Below are 15,970 nucleotides of genomic sequence, written 5' to 3'. Positions count from 1 at the left end.
AACCGACTTTACTAAACTGCATACATGCACGCTGAGATCTGGGGAGAGCCTTCGGGGTCTGTGGCTCTGTCCCCCTCCATTCCAGGAGGAAAAAGAAGAAGGGGCTCTTAGTGGGAAACACTCACCCAAAGTGTGAGAAATCCTGCCGATGGGGGCATGTGTGGAAACTGGGAAAGCATTTGGGCTCATCTGAAGCCTGTGCCTCTGCAGATTTCATTTCACGAGGCCAATTCCTAGGTTGACACTCACTTCCTCAGATGATGTCTGGAGGGCCCAGTGAAAGATCAGGCTCGGGGTGGGGCATTTATTATGACATGTCAAGTTACTGCCATAGAGACATCCCTTTTCATCCTGACAACAAGGAGTGCCATTTGCCAAAATGCCAAAGATGATGCTGGCAGCGTCAGAAAGGGCATACAAGCCACAGAGAGCCGTGGGGACTCAGCAATGCACCCGGCAACCTTTCAGCTGAGACATCATCAGCCTTCCAAGCAGGATCCCCGACTCTCTTGTGCTTTTCTTACACGTCTAGAGCTCTACCTACTCTGGGCTCTCAGCACCACAAGCCCCTGCCCCAAATACGGAAACACGAGTGAGTCACAGATAAGTAGAGACCAAAAGGGAGAAGACGGCAGGGCTGATGCATTACATGTCAGCACCGAGTCCAAGACAGTTTGACCCTGGGCAGGGACCTGCAAAACAGGAGTCCTCCTTCTGAAACATCAGGGAAGAAGTGTCCCCCAGTCTGCTAGGACAACACATGAAAAGTTTACCTTTTTCAAAGGTCAAAGTTATTTGCAACTTTCAAGAAACATTTTCTTTTGGTTTCCATTTACTGCTGTATCAAAGGTGTTAAAATCTCCGGCTTAAAAAATATATATATATAAAGATAGTCAAATCATAGAGATGCTGCAAGTAAAAGATGTGGATAAAATAATGAAACCACTGGAGAACGTTTAAATGTTTATTTTCATGTTAAAAAGGATGAATTACCCTGTGGTTAGTATATACCTTTATGCTGGAAAAGGATGTCACTTTATTTCTGAGATATTTCCAGGAAAAAAAAAAAAAAAAAGAAAAAGGAAAAAAATCCAAAAGTAAGGAAGAGTAAGATCAAAATGTTCTGGCAGATTCCATCAACAACCCCAACAGAAGTCATGCCCTCTAAAGGCTGCACCTTTAATTTAGTGCATTTCACGATGTCAGGTTCCGAAGTTTTCCCATAATCAATTTAGGTATTTCTGAGCGGGATGTCTGTACATTTAAAAGCTATAGCTTTGCATGCTCTTATGTTAAAACGTATTTATTCCAACACGCCTTTCAGTGTTTCAGTGTATTGCCTATATTACATACAAAAATATCTGCTATATCCATATTTTAGCGTAACTCTTCCACCACCCATACTGTTCCTTTACACAACAGGTGACACGCAATACATTACACGTAATATAATTTTGAGGGAGGAGATGGTCGCTGGGTTTATAAACCATCTATCGTGTCATTTACAGAGACTAGAACGGAGAATTGAGGCCATTTTTGAATTGACAAGAGTAGAAAAACAATGGTGTCAACGGTAAAGGAAAGATTCAGATGAAACCACCCTCTGTGGTCCGTGGAGTTGGAATGAATGATCTTCTCAGACACTTTACTGTGGTCCCAACATCCCAACATTGGGAAGACACCCTTCTAAAAGAGTGAGACAAGAATGGTGATCAACACGCACAAGGGCAGACTTCCTAAAACTTAAAATTATCCAGGTACAAAATACTTCATCTACAGATGTAGCAAAGGGACAAAAATTAATCCATTTTTTCCCTGCAATCTTTATAAATAAAAACTCTCTGCCTACAGTTTAAGGATGATTGTAGTCTGGGAACTCAGGCTGACCAGTGTGCAAAAGAAAAGAGCCAGGAAGTCAGTTATTCCCTTTTGGTTCACACAGAGTACCCTGAGGTCTGCTAGCCAGTGTGTCCTTTGGGGGAAGTTTCCAGGGGAAACTTCCAGTGTATTTTCTTCTTTCTTTCTCTCAAACGCAACACTGTTGGTTTAACTCCAGGACGTCTGTGTGGCAGCTGCTCCTTGATAGCTGTACGCTGGCCTGGAAAGCAGCCTGTTTGGCCCCTGGAGACAGTGGTCTCACATCCTCCACGGGTGCAGGTCACCTGGCCCTCATGCGGCATCTGAATTGCCCTCCGTGTGACTCATGGAGCTCGCGGCCTGGTGTCCCCTCTAGAGGCTGCTGGTGTCTGCCTCAAGGGGAGTCTGAACATCCCATTCTCACGGGAGAGGAAGGGACTCTATTGACATCGTTTCTTTCAGGTTATTGACAACTATCCTTTGGATATCTCAGCCGTAAGAACCTGCCCCCAGCGAACCATATTTCAAGCCTTAGCAATTTACGTCATTTCCCCCTATTTTATTTATTTATATTTTTTTGGCTGCATTGGGTCTTCATTGATGCGCGCGGGCTTTCTCCAGTATCTCCGGCGAACGGGGGCTGCTCTTCGCTGCGGTGCGCGGGCTTCTTATTGCGGTGGCTTCTCTTGTTGCAGAGCACAGGCTCTAGGCGCACGGGCTTCAGTAGTTGTGGTGCGTGGGCTTCAGTAGTTGTGGCACGCAGGCTCAGCAGTTGTGGCGCACGGGCTTAGTTGCTCTGTGGCATGTGGGATCTTCCAGGACCAGGGATCGAACCGTGTCCTTGCACTGGCAGATGGATTCTTAACCACTGTACCACCAGGGAGGTCCCATGCCCCCCCCCCCACTTGAGCGGAAATATTTTGGAGGTATAGTTCCTATTTGCTTTAAATTGACTAGTTGGAAAACAAGCCGATATAACCCATAGTTTCTAGTCAGCAGGGAATATTTAGAGCAGAAAGAACTTCAGTGACATTCTGTTAAGCTGAATAGTGTCCACACCAAATCTGAGAACAACTGACAGTGTTGATTCCCACAAAAAAACTGAATTTCTGATTCTTCACTGTTCACACACACACACGTGGGTATAATACGTATGTACGTGTGCATATATGGGAGTGTGTGTGGTATGGTAAAAGGGATCTCTGCCCTGAAACCTCCCATTTGATCTTTATTTTGAACTGACTGAGTCTCAACGGAAACCCGCAAAGGTGGTTTATGCAGCCTGCATCACTCTGGGTGACGTTAGCTTACCCAAGGGAGGCGTCTTCAGAACCACGGTCAGTTCCCGGCTCCGCAGAGAAACCCCTGGCCCTTCCCGATTCTCCCGTTTGCTTTCTGCGTCACGTCAAGCACTCGGACCACAGGAGACGCTCTAATTTGTGTGCCCCTTAATAAGGCTCCCCGTGACAATAGTAACTTCCTTTGTCCCCTCCCGAATTATACCCACGGGAAGTCTCATTTTACCAGTGCGAGGCAGCCTGCTGTGTGTGTGAGAGAGACTCACCCCCTGTATCAGTTGAGGGTCCTCAGCTTCAGAAATGACATCCCCACCCTGTCTGGAATGTCCAAGACCCAAAGGGAGAGAAAATGGAAAATATCTGATAGGAGAAGCAGGGCTCGCGGGGACAGCTATGTTTCAGCGAGTGCCTGAATCCCTCTCCAGCCCTACACAGGTTGGCTTTGAGCTACCTCCTTGCCAAGCCCTTTGAAAAGCAGAGGCGGCTTCCTCTGGCCACCAGAGGAGCTCTTCCTACAAGGTGCCAGCCATCTCTTTGCAAACTCCTTTGGAAGCTGCTGCCTGGGTCTCCTGGTTTCATTCCCCAAACTGGAAGATCTGGGGAACCTTAGCAGCTTCAGCTCCTAACCCCCATTTTAAACACAAGAGCAAATGAACACCAGCCTCTGAGGTCAGGCAGCGTTATCACTGGTAACTTAGGTGCCGTTTACAAACGTATTGTAGTCCTGTGGGCAAGAGACACAAGGAGAATTCTGTGTCTGCCATGTCGTGGTTGGAGACGGCTGGTTGTCACACTCCTGTCCACGGAACCCTAGAAGAGAACCACGGAAGCACACCCTTTTGAATAGCCCAGTCAACAGCCATCAGGAGTCAAGAAACTGTTTCAACACCTCCTGCAGGTCCTTGACTGTTTGGGCCTTTAAAATTCTACCTCTCAGAGATGCAAATGGCTCAAGAAAGCTCAGAATGAGGCATATACTCATCCAGTGTCTGATTTTCCAGCTAGCGCATCTTCATAGAACGTTGTCATGGTTTCCTAATCTGAAATTCTTGCTTTGCTTGAGACCAGGCATGCTGTTCTTTGAAAAACATTGTTTATTTAAAAATTATGCAGGAATCATGATTTTTTTTTTTTTTTCTCTCTTGCCACTTCGATTTCCCAATAGCTCTATGGTTTTTCACCACAATTGCTTCTCAAGCTTCTGGAAGTCATTTATTTTATGAATTTGGGGGGTAAACCCACTGCTGTTCTCCATTAATGGACACCCTGTATAGGTTTTATCTCTGCCAGAGTCATGACTGAGGATAGATATATGCTTTGGGTTTGTTTGGTTTTTCTTTTTGGCGGTGGGTGGAAGTCACTGTACGGGCAGATTTCTACATATTGCTACGTTGGAACATCATTTCATTTACTATTTTTAAAAAGTTTTGTTCTGGTAAGAGAAAAGTTTAATCTGAAGATACTTTCTATGCAATTTCCTTTCTCTGCATATCATTTTTAGATTTTGATTTCAGTTTGGATAACAAATGGTGTTGACCACAAAGCATTAGTATAAATACAACTATTTTGAGGACTTTTTTTTTGTCCTCAGAAATGCACCCCAGGAAGGAGGTCCTCATGACTCCCGCAAGCAGAAGATAAAAGTAAAGGTTCACTGTCCACAACTTTTCTCCAAAGTTTTTAAGCTTCATGTAGAAAACTGTAAAGAAGACGGCCCTCTCTTACAGCGTATTAATATTTTAAGTAAAATCCCATGTCCCCGTCTGATACAAGAAAGTTCAACAACAAAAAGAAAGAAAGACGGCATGAGGCTAAGCTTCTCAGACATTGCCCCTAAGGGATGCAGTGAGGAAAACTGGAAAGACCCTGAAAGCCTGCACAGACACCCAGGAAATAACAGGACGTGGCACATCACAGGGACTAAAATTCATATGTAAATCAAACAGATTTCAGAGAAAAGAATGAAATTGCTTGTCTTCGTGTTTCAAAAAGAATTGCAGAGGTCAAAGGAACCAGGTGCAGGTGCAAAGATATATAAAAATAATGAGCAGTGCTCGTAACAAATATGGGCGGCTACATTCAGCATCTTTCACGTATGTCCAATCTCAGGCCAAGGGCAAGAAATGTCCACTGTGCTTTAAAAGGTCTAGGAGTAGAAAAATCAAACCCAAGTCTTTTCTAATTCCACACGGCTGTTTTGCCACGAGATGATTAACAATGTCTGTGGGGTCTGGTTTATTATATTTGAACTGAGCTAGTACCAGGCAGCAGAGAAAACCGTGGTCTTAGAATTTCTCCAGGACCCCCTTGTAGCTTATCTGGGGGCACATCCTGGCTTCAAACCCAGCTGCCTTTGCTCTCCCTGATGGCTGCTTCGAAAGGGATCCCGCCAGACCTCCACAAACGAAGCTTTGTTAACTCATCCCCTATTGCTGGTCAGACTCAGGCTCCACCATTCAAAAAGCAGAAGGCATAAAGGTGAATACAGACATGAGAAAGGAGTTTACATCTGGTCCTGCAGCCTCTCCATGTACTCTCTGAAGCCCTGGGACGCCCCCAGCCCCATGTCCGGGCACACCCACTGGATGCTGTCATCACTGTCAAACGGGATGGAGTTGGTGTACGGACCGCCGTCCTCCGGGAGGATGGTGGTGTAGGACGTAAACTTGACCCTCTTCCTCTTTGGGCCGGACGAACTCAGAGGTTCGTTTTTCACGTCTTTCTCATAGACAAAGTCAGAAGGTCTGAGCAGCTGACTAGGGAAAGTCTTCTGGGAACCGCCATTCAGAAGGAAGTTCCTCTCCTCGGACTGCAGCCCCCTGTCGATCATGGTCGTGCACTCCTCCGACGGGAGGGTCACGTCCACCGGGTTCTCCAAAAGCTCCACGTCATTCCCCAGCCAGACCCAGTCGTGGGAATGGGGGATGTCGCCTTGCTCGCTCACGGCGAATCTTTTGTGTCTGTATTTCCAGGCAAACGCCACACAGTTAATTAAGAAGACCAAAATGGCCAGGCAGAAGACGCAGAGCAGGGCGTACATGCCGATCTCCAAGTCGGTCAACCCCCTGGAGGTCACCGTAAGGTCACTAGGATTATGGGGCTCCGGTAACTTCCCTTGAGTGGGGAAGCTTGTAAAGGCGTCTGGACCACCACTCTTGAGCAGCTTCTTATCCTTTCCTTCCATGGGAGACTGCGGGGCTGTGCTTTGGTTGGTACTTTCCCCGTGGCCGCCAGGGGCGCCATGTTGGAACCGCTGCTGCACTGCCCTCTCCCGGCCTCCTTCGCGCTCTATGCTGTTCCTCACGTGGTCTTTATATTCCCGACTGCCGCCCTCAACGTCGTTGGTGCCTCCTTGGTGCTCACCAGTATTTGCTTCAAATTTGACCTTGACGTTCCCTTTACCCACGGCAAGAACGCTCTTCCTCTTGGTCTTCTGACAGGGCTCACTGATCATCATTTCCAGTTTAATCAAGGGCCCTTGCCCTTCCCCCTCTGCAACGACAACCGGCCATTTGGACTGAAGGTTTGCCTGGACAGACACCACCATTTCATCCAATGATGAGACAGTAACCGAAAAATCCTTGGGATCGTAAATGTCTAAAGGTGTCACCGAACCGTCACTGAACAGAATCCAAGAACTGACTATTGCTTCCTAAGAAAAATGAAAGCAAAGCAATCTGTTATAATCAGGTTCCTTCAAACCTGCAAATGTAAACGCGATTTCCTATGTAATATTATTTAAACATACAACCTGAGAAAAATGGATTTCTACGTTTTATCATCGTGAATAGCTCTCGCCACTGCCTGGAAGCGGCATCGGCCCTAAGCTATAGCTATAGTTGATGTGAGAAACAAACAATACGCTTTAACAAGTGCATTGAAGTGTATGTTAATTAATTGCATGCCAGACAACAGAATTTGACTTTGACCTTTGTGAAAACATTTTGAAAGATCAGACAATTTATCTGAATGATATTCAGGTGCAACTAGTCAGGTACCTGCTCAAGAGAATATCCCTCGGAACATTCTTTATTAGGAAGCCCGGGCTGATCGCTGGAACATGCACTGGCTGGAAGCACTTAAGGAAGGATGCATTACGAGACCCGCTGGCTTGAAAGGCACAGTGCCCTGGTATCTTTATCAAAGACACGTCAAAGTTTAAAGGTGGGGGAGAGTTTGAGAGTTGGCAATAATTGTCAACAGTGGTGACTGGGTGCCCGTTAGCCATGCTTGTTCAAGCGGCTGAAATGGAATTTCTGAGTACAGTAAAGTCCCCTACCTACGAACCTTCAAGTTGTGAACTTTCAAAGATGCGAACGTGCGTGCGCGTGTCCAATCGCGTAAGCTAGTTCACGCGTCCGGCGTACATTGTCGCGTGCCTGTCTCCTCTGCAAGTGGCTGTGCTTCGGCGTCGTTTGCTGCATAGGACTGTATAGACCACAGCAGTGCTCTACCACCTCCCTCGTCCCCTCCTCCAGTCAGTAACTCTTCCTGCCTCTTCACTCAACGCCAGCCCCGGGGTGCCAGCGGTTGTACTGGACTACTGTACTTTTCACGGTCCTGCGCTGTAAGACTAAACACGTCTTATTTCGGGCTTCCCTGGTGGCGCAGCGGTTGGGAGTCCGCCTGCCGATGCAGGGGACGCGGGTTCGTGCCCCGGTCCGGGAGGATCCCACATGCCGCGGAGCGGCTGGGCCCGTGAGCCGTGGCCGCTGAGCCTGCGCGTCCGGAGCCTGTGCTCCGCGACGGGAGAGGCCACAACGGTGAGAGGCCCGCGTACCGCAAAACAAACAAACAAACAAAAAAAAAACGCTTATTTTTTGTGTTTGTTTTTTATGTATTATTTGTGTGAAAAGTATTATAAGCCTATTACGGTACAGTACTATATGGCCGATTGCGTTAGTTGGGTACCTAGGCTAACTTTGTTGGACTTAACGAACGCACTCTCGGAACGGAACTCGTTCATATGTAGGGGACTTACTTACTGTATCAAAAGGCACCTGCTTTGGCAAAAGGGAAAACATGTGAGCCTTTGGTCTAGCAGCGGACTGTGCCTAAAACAGATAAGGCTGCTCTAAAGCAAGCAGCCTTTGGGCTTGTGGTTGATGGATTAGAAACACAGACGAGGAAAATGTATCTAAGCCACTGAGTACTTTTCTCAGAGACAGGACAGACTGGATAAACAGGAAGAAGCTTCAAAATCACCAGTCCCGGCTATGAGTGCTCTCTCTACGGATCTCCCTTGCAGGATGTGACTGAGAGAGAAGTGGTCGCAAGTGGCCAGGGACGAAAGGATTCTGGAATCTTACTTGCTGTGGGGCTTGAAGCACATCCTGGGCAGCTGCTGTTGAAATGATGGCTCTTTTGTCCAACCTGTGAGGCCGCAGGGAAAGAGACAAGCCGGCCACCAACTGCACGCCCAGGTCCACGATGGTGACACGGTCATCCAGGACGGTCACCGTCTTCTCAGCCAGGATGGAGTCAGAGAGAGGCGACAGGACCTGCAGGGTCAGCGAGACACCTCAGTCTCTGCCCCTCACACCATTCAAAACTCCTTAACTGGTGTTTCCACCACCGTGTTCTCCCAGGTTTCCCGACATGAGTGCACGTATGGAAATTGTGTGTGTGAGCGTTACGCCCCTGTTCAATTATGCTCTCCAAGTGAAGGAGTTTTACAAATATCATCTTGGTCCATTTTCTCTACTTTGATTCACATCATGATAACGGCACTGTATTTTCCAAAAAAACCCCAAACAAACCATGATTTAATTTAAAGGCAGTAACTAAAAATTGCCCACCTGGGTACCAAGCACCAAAGAGTAACATCTTTCCAACAACTAATATTTTGGTGTGAAAATGGCAGAATTGTGGTAAAACTTTAAAGGATTGGTGCTCGGCCATCTCTCCCTGCACTTATTCTTTTCAGTGGGCAGTTAGATGTCCACTACGGGCCATTAATCACCATTGCGTGGGCTGTTGCATCATCATAGGGTAAACCAGGAAAGCAAAGTGGGAAAGAGAATCTTATTCTCCTTCTAGGAAACCACTCCTAATGCATCATCTAGCTTGCAAGCGGGGGTGACTAACAGATGGAGAGGAATATCTAGTAGGCAGAATTTCTAGACCTGTCCTGCCCAAGAGGTCCTGCTTAATCTCTCAAACCTGTGACTATGATGAGAAATCACCCTCCCAACTATGTCATAGGATATGGCACAGCTGGCCTTAGAATAGAGAGGTTCTGCTGGGTTAGCCGGGTGGGTCCCCTGTAATCACACGGGCAGAGTGCTTTCCCTGGCTGGTGGAAGAAGGGAAAGTCAGAGAGATTCAAAGAGTGAGAATCTGGTGATGGAGAGGCCCCATGAGAAGGAAGGCAGGTGGCCTCTAGGAGCAGAGAATGAGTCCTGGCTGACAGTCCACAAGGAAACAGAGTCCTCAAGCCCACACTGCGAGGGACTGCATTCTGCCAGCAACCTGAGCTGGGAAGCAAATCCTTCTCCGAAGCCCGCACAGAAGCCTGGCGCACACCTTGACCACAGCCTTGTGGTACACTTGGCTTGGTACTCCAGGCTCACCTGGACTCCCGAGCTTCAGAACTCCGAGTTGATAAATTAGTGGTGCTTTAAGTTGGGAGACTGGTGGTGATTTGTTACACAGACACAGAAGAGTAATGAAAACATAATGCTGAGTACAGCTTTGTCAAAAATTAACTTTGGCAAAACCTAAAATCTGACTTAATTAGCTCTGAGCGTTTAACAAATTAACATTTTAATTTGTTATTCAAAAACTATGTTGCACTCTTTCTGCAGAATTATCCTGTCAACGTTGGCTAGAAAATAGTTTTACTATTACTACAATAAAATGGAGAGTGCTTTTTATTAATTTTAGTGCAATACGTTTTATTTTTTAATTTTTTGTCCACTGTTAAGGTAAAACATAGCTCAATGTTTAATCCTCAAGTTTAGGAAAATAAAACTAGCTTTCACAGGTTCTACTGTCTTCTATCAGTGATACGTGAGAAGTAAATTATCACATTGGGGGAAAGATTACTCAGACTGTGTGTTGAATTCAGCTTTGGTCAAAGAAATGAGATTTTCTTCTCAACACGAGATATAATTTGAGTCTAGATTGTTAGAACCGACGAACCCTCTGTTACTGCCCATGATTCTCTGACACAGGCGCACACCGCCCTGCACGACAGCATCTACCTGGACCCTTATCAATACAGACCGGGGCTGTGGGAGGCGGCGAGGGGCGGGTGCCTGTACCTGCACGGTGGTGATGCCCGGCTCCCGGCCCACCAGGATCCTGCCGTCCTGTAACTGAGCGATTCTCGGCTCTTCCGCCTTCATGAAATCCATCACGAGGTCAGTGACGTCAAACTGCCAGTCGGGGCCCAGCATGTAGCTCAGCTGACCCGAGTCGGGTGACTCGGCCACGAACTGGGTGAGGACGCGCACGAGGGCGCGCTGATGCTGCAGAGAGCAGCCTCTCCCCTTCCTCTCCTCGTCTTCTTCGTCCTCGCTGTCTCTGGCGGGCCTGGGACACACACACGGCAGAGCAAACGTCATCGCTGCGGGGAGGTGTCTCGCGCCCCCCTTTGTCCTCATTCCCCGTGACTCTGCCCTGCTTGGTGTGAGCTGCTCACCATCGGGTCACCCGCCGTCTGCTCCTTCGTTCATTCCCCGGGCACTGTCTAGTGGTCACCGAGCGCCACGTGTACTCTCACGTGCTCGGAGCACAGAAGCCCAGCTCGGCCCCTGCCGCGCCCACCCAGCACCAGGTGGGGGGACCAGCCCCACACGGGCAGAGGCTGCATCTCTGTCCTGTGTTCTGGAAGTCTGCAACTTCATCACGATCCCCCGTGCGGGGATGAACTGGGGCTAGAGGAGGGAACGGGAGGTCTGGGGTCAGAAGAGCCGTGTGGAGGCTGGCCTTGAGCCATCCGTCACTCCCACATGGGCACCTCGCCTTGGGAGTGGAGATGACAAGGACCCCCCCTTACCGCCCTGCAGGTGTGCTTGAGGAGATGCAGGCCAGGTGTGACGACACCTGAGGGCGGCCCTCGTGAACCATCACCTGGGGACGGTGCCCACATCCAGCCCCTTCCCCGGATCAGGCCCTTCCATCTCTACAGAAGCGGCTTCCTCTGAGCTCCGGGCCCTAAGGGTGATCAGGGTAGAGCCTCCTACCTCCCATCCGCCCTGATCTGAACGGTCACCGACCCGCAGAGGTGTTGAAACTACTGAACCACGTCTGGCACCTGCGTCCTGGCTTCTCCCCCTTCCTCCTGTCCCCCTACTCGCCTACCCACACCTGCCCTGAGAAACCCTCTCTGGCTCGGCCATTCTAGAACCTTCTCCTCGAGATACACCTGTCCCGTGTCCTTTACGAAAGGACCTGGTTTGATGGCTGCTGACTGGTCTGTGGCCCTTGGTGGATGGGTCTTGGGTCAGGGGAGAAAGGGGCAGAGACTTATACGCGCTGGGTTAGACCTAGCGTGTGCCGGGTCCTGCCCTGCATGCTCCTGTGAAGAGCTGACGTAAATGGGCCATGTGCCACCTGCCAGCCACACACAGGTGACCCACGTCATCTGCACAGGCCCCCAGGAAGAGGGTGTTCTAGGAGCTGCTCTCGCCGGTGAGGAAACCGAGGCACAGCCACACAACCGGTCACCTCGATGCGGAGTCCAAGCCTGGCCGCTGTCCCTCTACTGGTGTCCTCTCCCTTTTTCTAAAAATTAAAAAAAATTCTTTTTGGCTCCACCGCACGGCTTGTGGGACCTCAGTTCCCCAAGCAGGGATCGAACCCGGGCCCTCGGCAGTGAAAGCGTGGAGCCCTAACCACTGGACCACCAGAGAAGTCCCCTTTTCTCCCTTTTTATAACGGACTTCATTTCTCTTCACAACAGCCCTGAAGCACACTCCTGTTTCTACATGAAGAAACCAAGGATCAGAGCAGTTAATGGGAGGCCCAGAGAGCTCGTTATTAGCGGTTTGGGACGAGCACCATGTCACTTCTGAAACCCACTTTCTTAACAACATGTCATTCCACCTCCCTGAAAGGTTAACCCTCAAGGTTAGAAAAGTAAAACTAGCTTTCACAGGTTCTCCCATCTTCTATTAGTGATGTATATAAAGTAAGTTATCATACCGGGGGGAGATTGCTTAGACTGAGCTTAATTCAGACTTGACTGGTAAAAGAAATGAGATTTTTTTTCCCTCAACACTCTTTAAAATGGAAAAATTAATTTGAGTTTAGATTATTAGTTACAGGAAAAAAATTTCACCAGCACCTAGCAATTTGAGTTTCCCAAAGTGAGGGGTAAGTATCCTTGCTGTTAAGTGAGATGATTTTGGGTGGCAGTAAACACACTGACTGACATACAGAAAGGTTATTTCCATTTTATTTTTCTATCATTCTGATTATATCCCAGGGAACGTCTCTGTTTGGTGCCAGGCGATCTTTAAGGGCTCTCTGATACCTGCTAGTCTCTCCCAGCTCATAAAGACAAATTCAGACAAAAAACTGTATCTACTCAGAAGTTAATAACAATATTTTATTTTCTTTGCATTCATTTTTACTAGTTGGCTATTTTTTGATAGTGATGTGGAGTTTCTCTTAAATAAACAGATAAAACTGAAAAAAGAACAGTAGTAAGTGTATTCTAGGTGGTACTCAAAAGTTGGAGTCTCATAAAAGTGGTGAGTGGGGCTTCCCTGGTGGCGCAGTGGTTGAGAGTCCGCCTGCCGATGCAGGGGACGCGGGTTCGTGCCCCGGTCCGGGAAGATCCCACACGCCGCGGAACGGCTGGGCCCGTGAGCCATGGCCGCTGAGCCTGCGCGTCCGGAGCCTGTGCTCCGCAACGGGAGAGGCCACAACGGTGAGAGGCCCACGTACCGTAAAAAAAAAAAAAAAAAAAAAAAAGTGGTGAGTGAATAAATGAAGTTTTAGAAATAGCATAGTAATAAAACAATTGCATTCTGTTGTGTTAAAAAAAAAAACTTTAAATTTCGAGGTCATTTCAAATTCATTGCAAGTTTAAAAGATCATACAGGGAGGTCCTGTACACTGTTTACCCAGACCCCCAGATTTAACGTCTTGCATACCTGTGGTACAATACCCAGACCAGCAAATTGACGTTGGTACAAACCACAGAGCTTATTCAGATTTCGACAGGTTAATGAATACCCATTTGTGTCTGTGTATATGTAGTTCTATGTGATTTTTATCACATGTAGATTCACGTAACCATCACCATAACCGAGATACAGAACTGGTCCGTCACCACAGGGGTGTCCTGTGTACTGCCTTACACTTCTACACCATCTTTAACTCATGGCAACCACTAATCTTTCTCTTTCCTATATCATCATGAATGGTACCACACTGCAGGTAACCTTTTGAATCACTGGTAAGGATGTGGATGTGTGTGTCACTGGATGACTTAACACACTGCTGGTGGGAATGAAAAATGGAGCAGCCTCTCTGGAAAATAGTCTGGCAGCTTCCTTTAAAACTAAATATGCCCTGGGGCTTCCCTGGTGGCGCAGTGGTTGAGAGTCCGCCTGCCGATGCAGGGGACACGGGTTCGTGCCCCGGTCCGGGAAGATCCCACATGCCGCGGAGCGGCTGGGCCCGTGAGCCATGGCCGCTGAGCCTGCGCGTCCGGAGCCTGTGCTCCGCAACGGGAGAGGCCACAGCAGTGAGAGGCCCGCGTACCCCCCCCCCAAAAAAAAGTAGCATAAGAGCTCTTCCCTTAAATGCCAGGCCTTGTGCTAGGTGCTTCTTATGAGTTGCATCGTTTTACTGAATCCTAGCAACTATTCTATGAGGTAGAGATGATTATTATCCCTATTATAATCGCCTCCTGTCAAAGTAAGTACCCAAGTCAGATCCATCTGGACTCCGATCCCACTATTACCCACTGTGGATGCAGCTTCCCTAGGGCCTGGGTCCCTGAGGACGTTTGCCTCAGATCGGAGCCCCAGGAACCTGAGAACCACAGTCCTCGATGAACTTCATTCCCCCAACCCCTTGGTTCCTCACCTTCGGTTGGAAGCCACTGGGATCCTCCACCCTTTGATCTGGCTCAGCTCCGTATCCGAGATGTCGACCTGCAGGGGGAGTCTGGGCGTCCAGACGGTGACCTCTAACTGGGAGGTGAAGTGCTGGTGGGTGAAGTTCACGATCGTGTCCACTTTGCTCTTCATCTCCTTCCCATTCACAAAAATCGAGTCGCAGCCGTTGGAGACCTTGGGGGAGGGGACAGAATCTCCAGATGCATCAGCAGGAAAAAGCCCGTGCAAAACCTGACAATGAAAGTTCATGAACTGCAACAGCTCTGATTTATGAGACCCAAGACAACCAGGAGAACATGACTTGAACAGAAGGTAATTTGTAGGCACTAATTAGGGACAAACACTGAGAAACAGACTCCAGGAAAACCCTTTTGTATTACGAACCACTGACAAGTAAAATCATAAACATAATTTAATGGAGTTCCATAACCTTTGTTGCCTTTTGTGTGTGTGTTTCTCCCTTTACCTCACCTCCCTAATGTACTCAAAGCACCGCTAATCGAACCCCACTTGCAACACATTTCACTCTTGCACCGTATGTGGAGATGCTTGAAAAGGTATCTACATGTTTCTAAAACAACACCTGAGTCGAGCCATAAAGGGGATTTTTTTCCCCCCCGAAAAACCAAGAGAGCTTTGTACTAGATTAAAACCCTTGCAGGAAAATACTCATGGAATGCGCTAGAAATGTGGACGTAATTATTTTTGCCCCATTACACTATAATTTTGCAGGATGGAGGTGAGGATGCAGCATTTTGTTACGGACTTCTGACCCAGCACGTGGAGGAACCCTCGAGAGTGCATGCATTCGCGGGTTGGCTGTTAGACAACGTAAGCCCCCATTTCACTTCACGTCCTCTGGATAAGCAAGGAAAACGTTGATGACTTTCTCTCCTGGACCACCAGGAGAATGAATGTCTTTTACGTATGTATCTGGGTGGGGCGGGGGGAGGGAGCAAAGGTCACGTTATGTGCAGACGGCACAAAACCAACACTCAGTTCAGCACAGAACTACAAAACTGCCCGGGGTCCACAATCTCATTTTACAGATGAAGAACCTGAGGCCGGCAATGCGACGTCACTGGCTGGAGGTCACACACTACTTTGAGGGGTACCGTGTGGTGCTGGGCTGCCGTCAGGACTCCCCAGTTCACCTGGAATGCCACCAGGCAGCCCGTTTTGCAAGCCACAAACGAAGACTGCAGTACCTGCAGCCCAGGCCTCCCTTCCAAGCCCCAGGTGCACACGTCCAACTGCCCCCTCCATGTGAACAGGTGAACGGCTCAGAGCGATGTCAGCAGTGCCGAGGTCGAAACTCAAAGAACAAACCTCCATGTTGTTCGGGACAAATGATCATCTCCTCCCTCCTCCCCCCAAAAAAAGGGCGTGAATGTGAATTTTCTCCCACGAGAAGGAAAAGATGAGCCTGGTTCACTGTAGAGTGAAATCAAAGACTGAGGAGAAGATAACTAACGAGATGCTTAAACCCCTTCCCGCATCAGCCTCGCAGACACAGGTCCCTGGCATTGCCACCTCACAATGGCACCGACGTCTTTGGGAATCTTTAAGCATAATTAACCAAGGCCACTAATGGGACGACGGGCAGAAATCACAGTGACACTGACCTGATAACCCTGGGCCACAAAGCAATGAGCAGCCGTGCTGGAGGGAAACTGCATCAGGCTGGGTTCATCTGGGGAGCCGCTTCCCATCCCGTCAGAACTTAGCCTTCCACAG

At 48.5% G+C, this 15,970-nt stretch overlaps 1 protein-coding gene across 1 annotated transcript; it reads right to left on the bottom strand.

Moving 5' to 3' along the window:
* Positions 1 to 5,658: 5,658 nt before the first annotated feature.
* On the bottom strand, positions 5,659 to 14,419 carry LOC136132939 (transmembrane protein 132B-like). Its single transcript, XM_065889998.1, has 4 exons — positions 14,202 to 14,419; positions 10,421 to 10,691; positions 8,465 to 8,656; positions 5,659 to 6,807 (listed from the first exon to the last, which is right to left on the bottom strand). Exons 1-4 carry the CDS (start codon positions 14,363 to 14,365, stop codon positions 5,659 to 5,661), a joined length of 1,776 nt encoding a protein of 591 aa, XP_065746070.1. The 5' UTR covers positions 14,366 to 14,419.
* Positions 14,420 to 15,970: the final 1,551 nt, after the last annotated feature.

Source organism: Phocoena phocoena, chromosome 13 (assembly GCF_963924675.1).
Source record: "Phocoena phocoena chromosome 13, mPhoPho1.1, whole genome shotgun sequence".
NCBI classification, from domain to species: Eukaryota; Metazoa; Chordata; class Mammalia; order Artiodactyla; family Phocoenidae; genus Phocoena; species Phocoena phocoena.
The sequence above is the reverse complement of the archived record's forward strand: the minus strand, read 5'-3'. Positions and strand labels throughout refer to the sequence as shown.

Coding starts and splice junctions, on each gene's coding strand:
- LOC136132939 (XM_065889998.1), bottom strand. CDS start 14,365: ATGAAGAGCAAAGTGGACACGATCGTGAACTTCACCCACCAGCACTTC. Junction 8,657..10,420: donor CGGGCATCACCACCGTGCAG/GTACAGGCACCC, acceptor CTGACCCTGCAG/GTCCTGTCGCCTCTCTCTGA. Junction 6,808..8,464: donor TGCTTCAAGCCCCACAGCAA/GTAAGATTCCAG, acceptor CATTTTTCTTAG/GAAGCAATAGTCAGTTCTTG.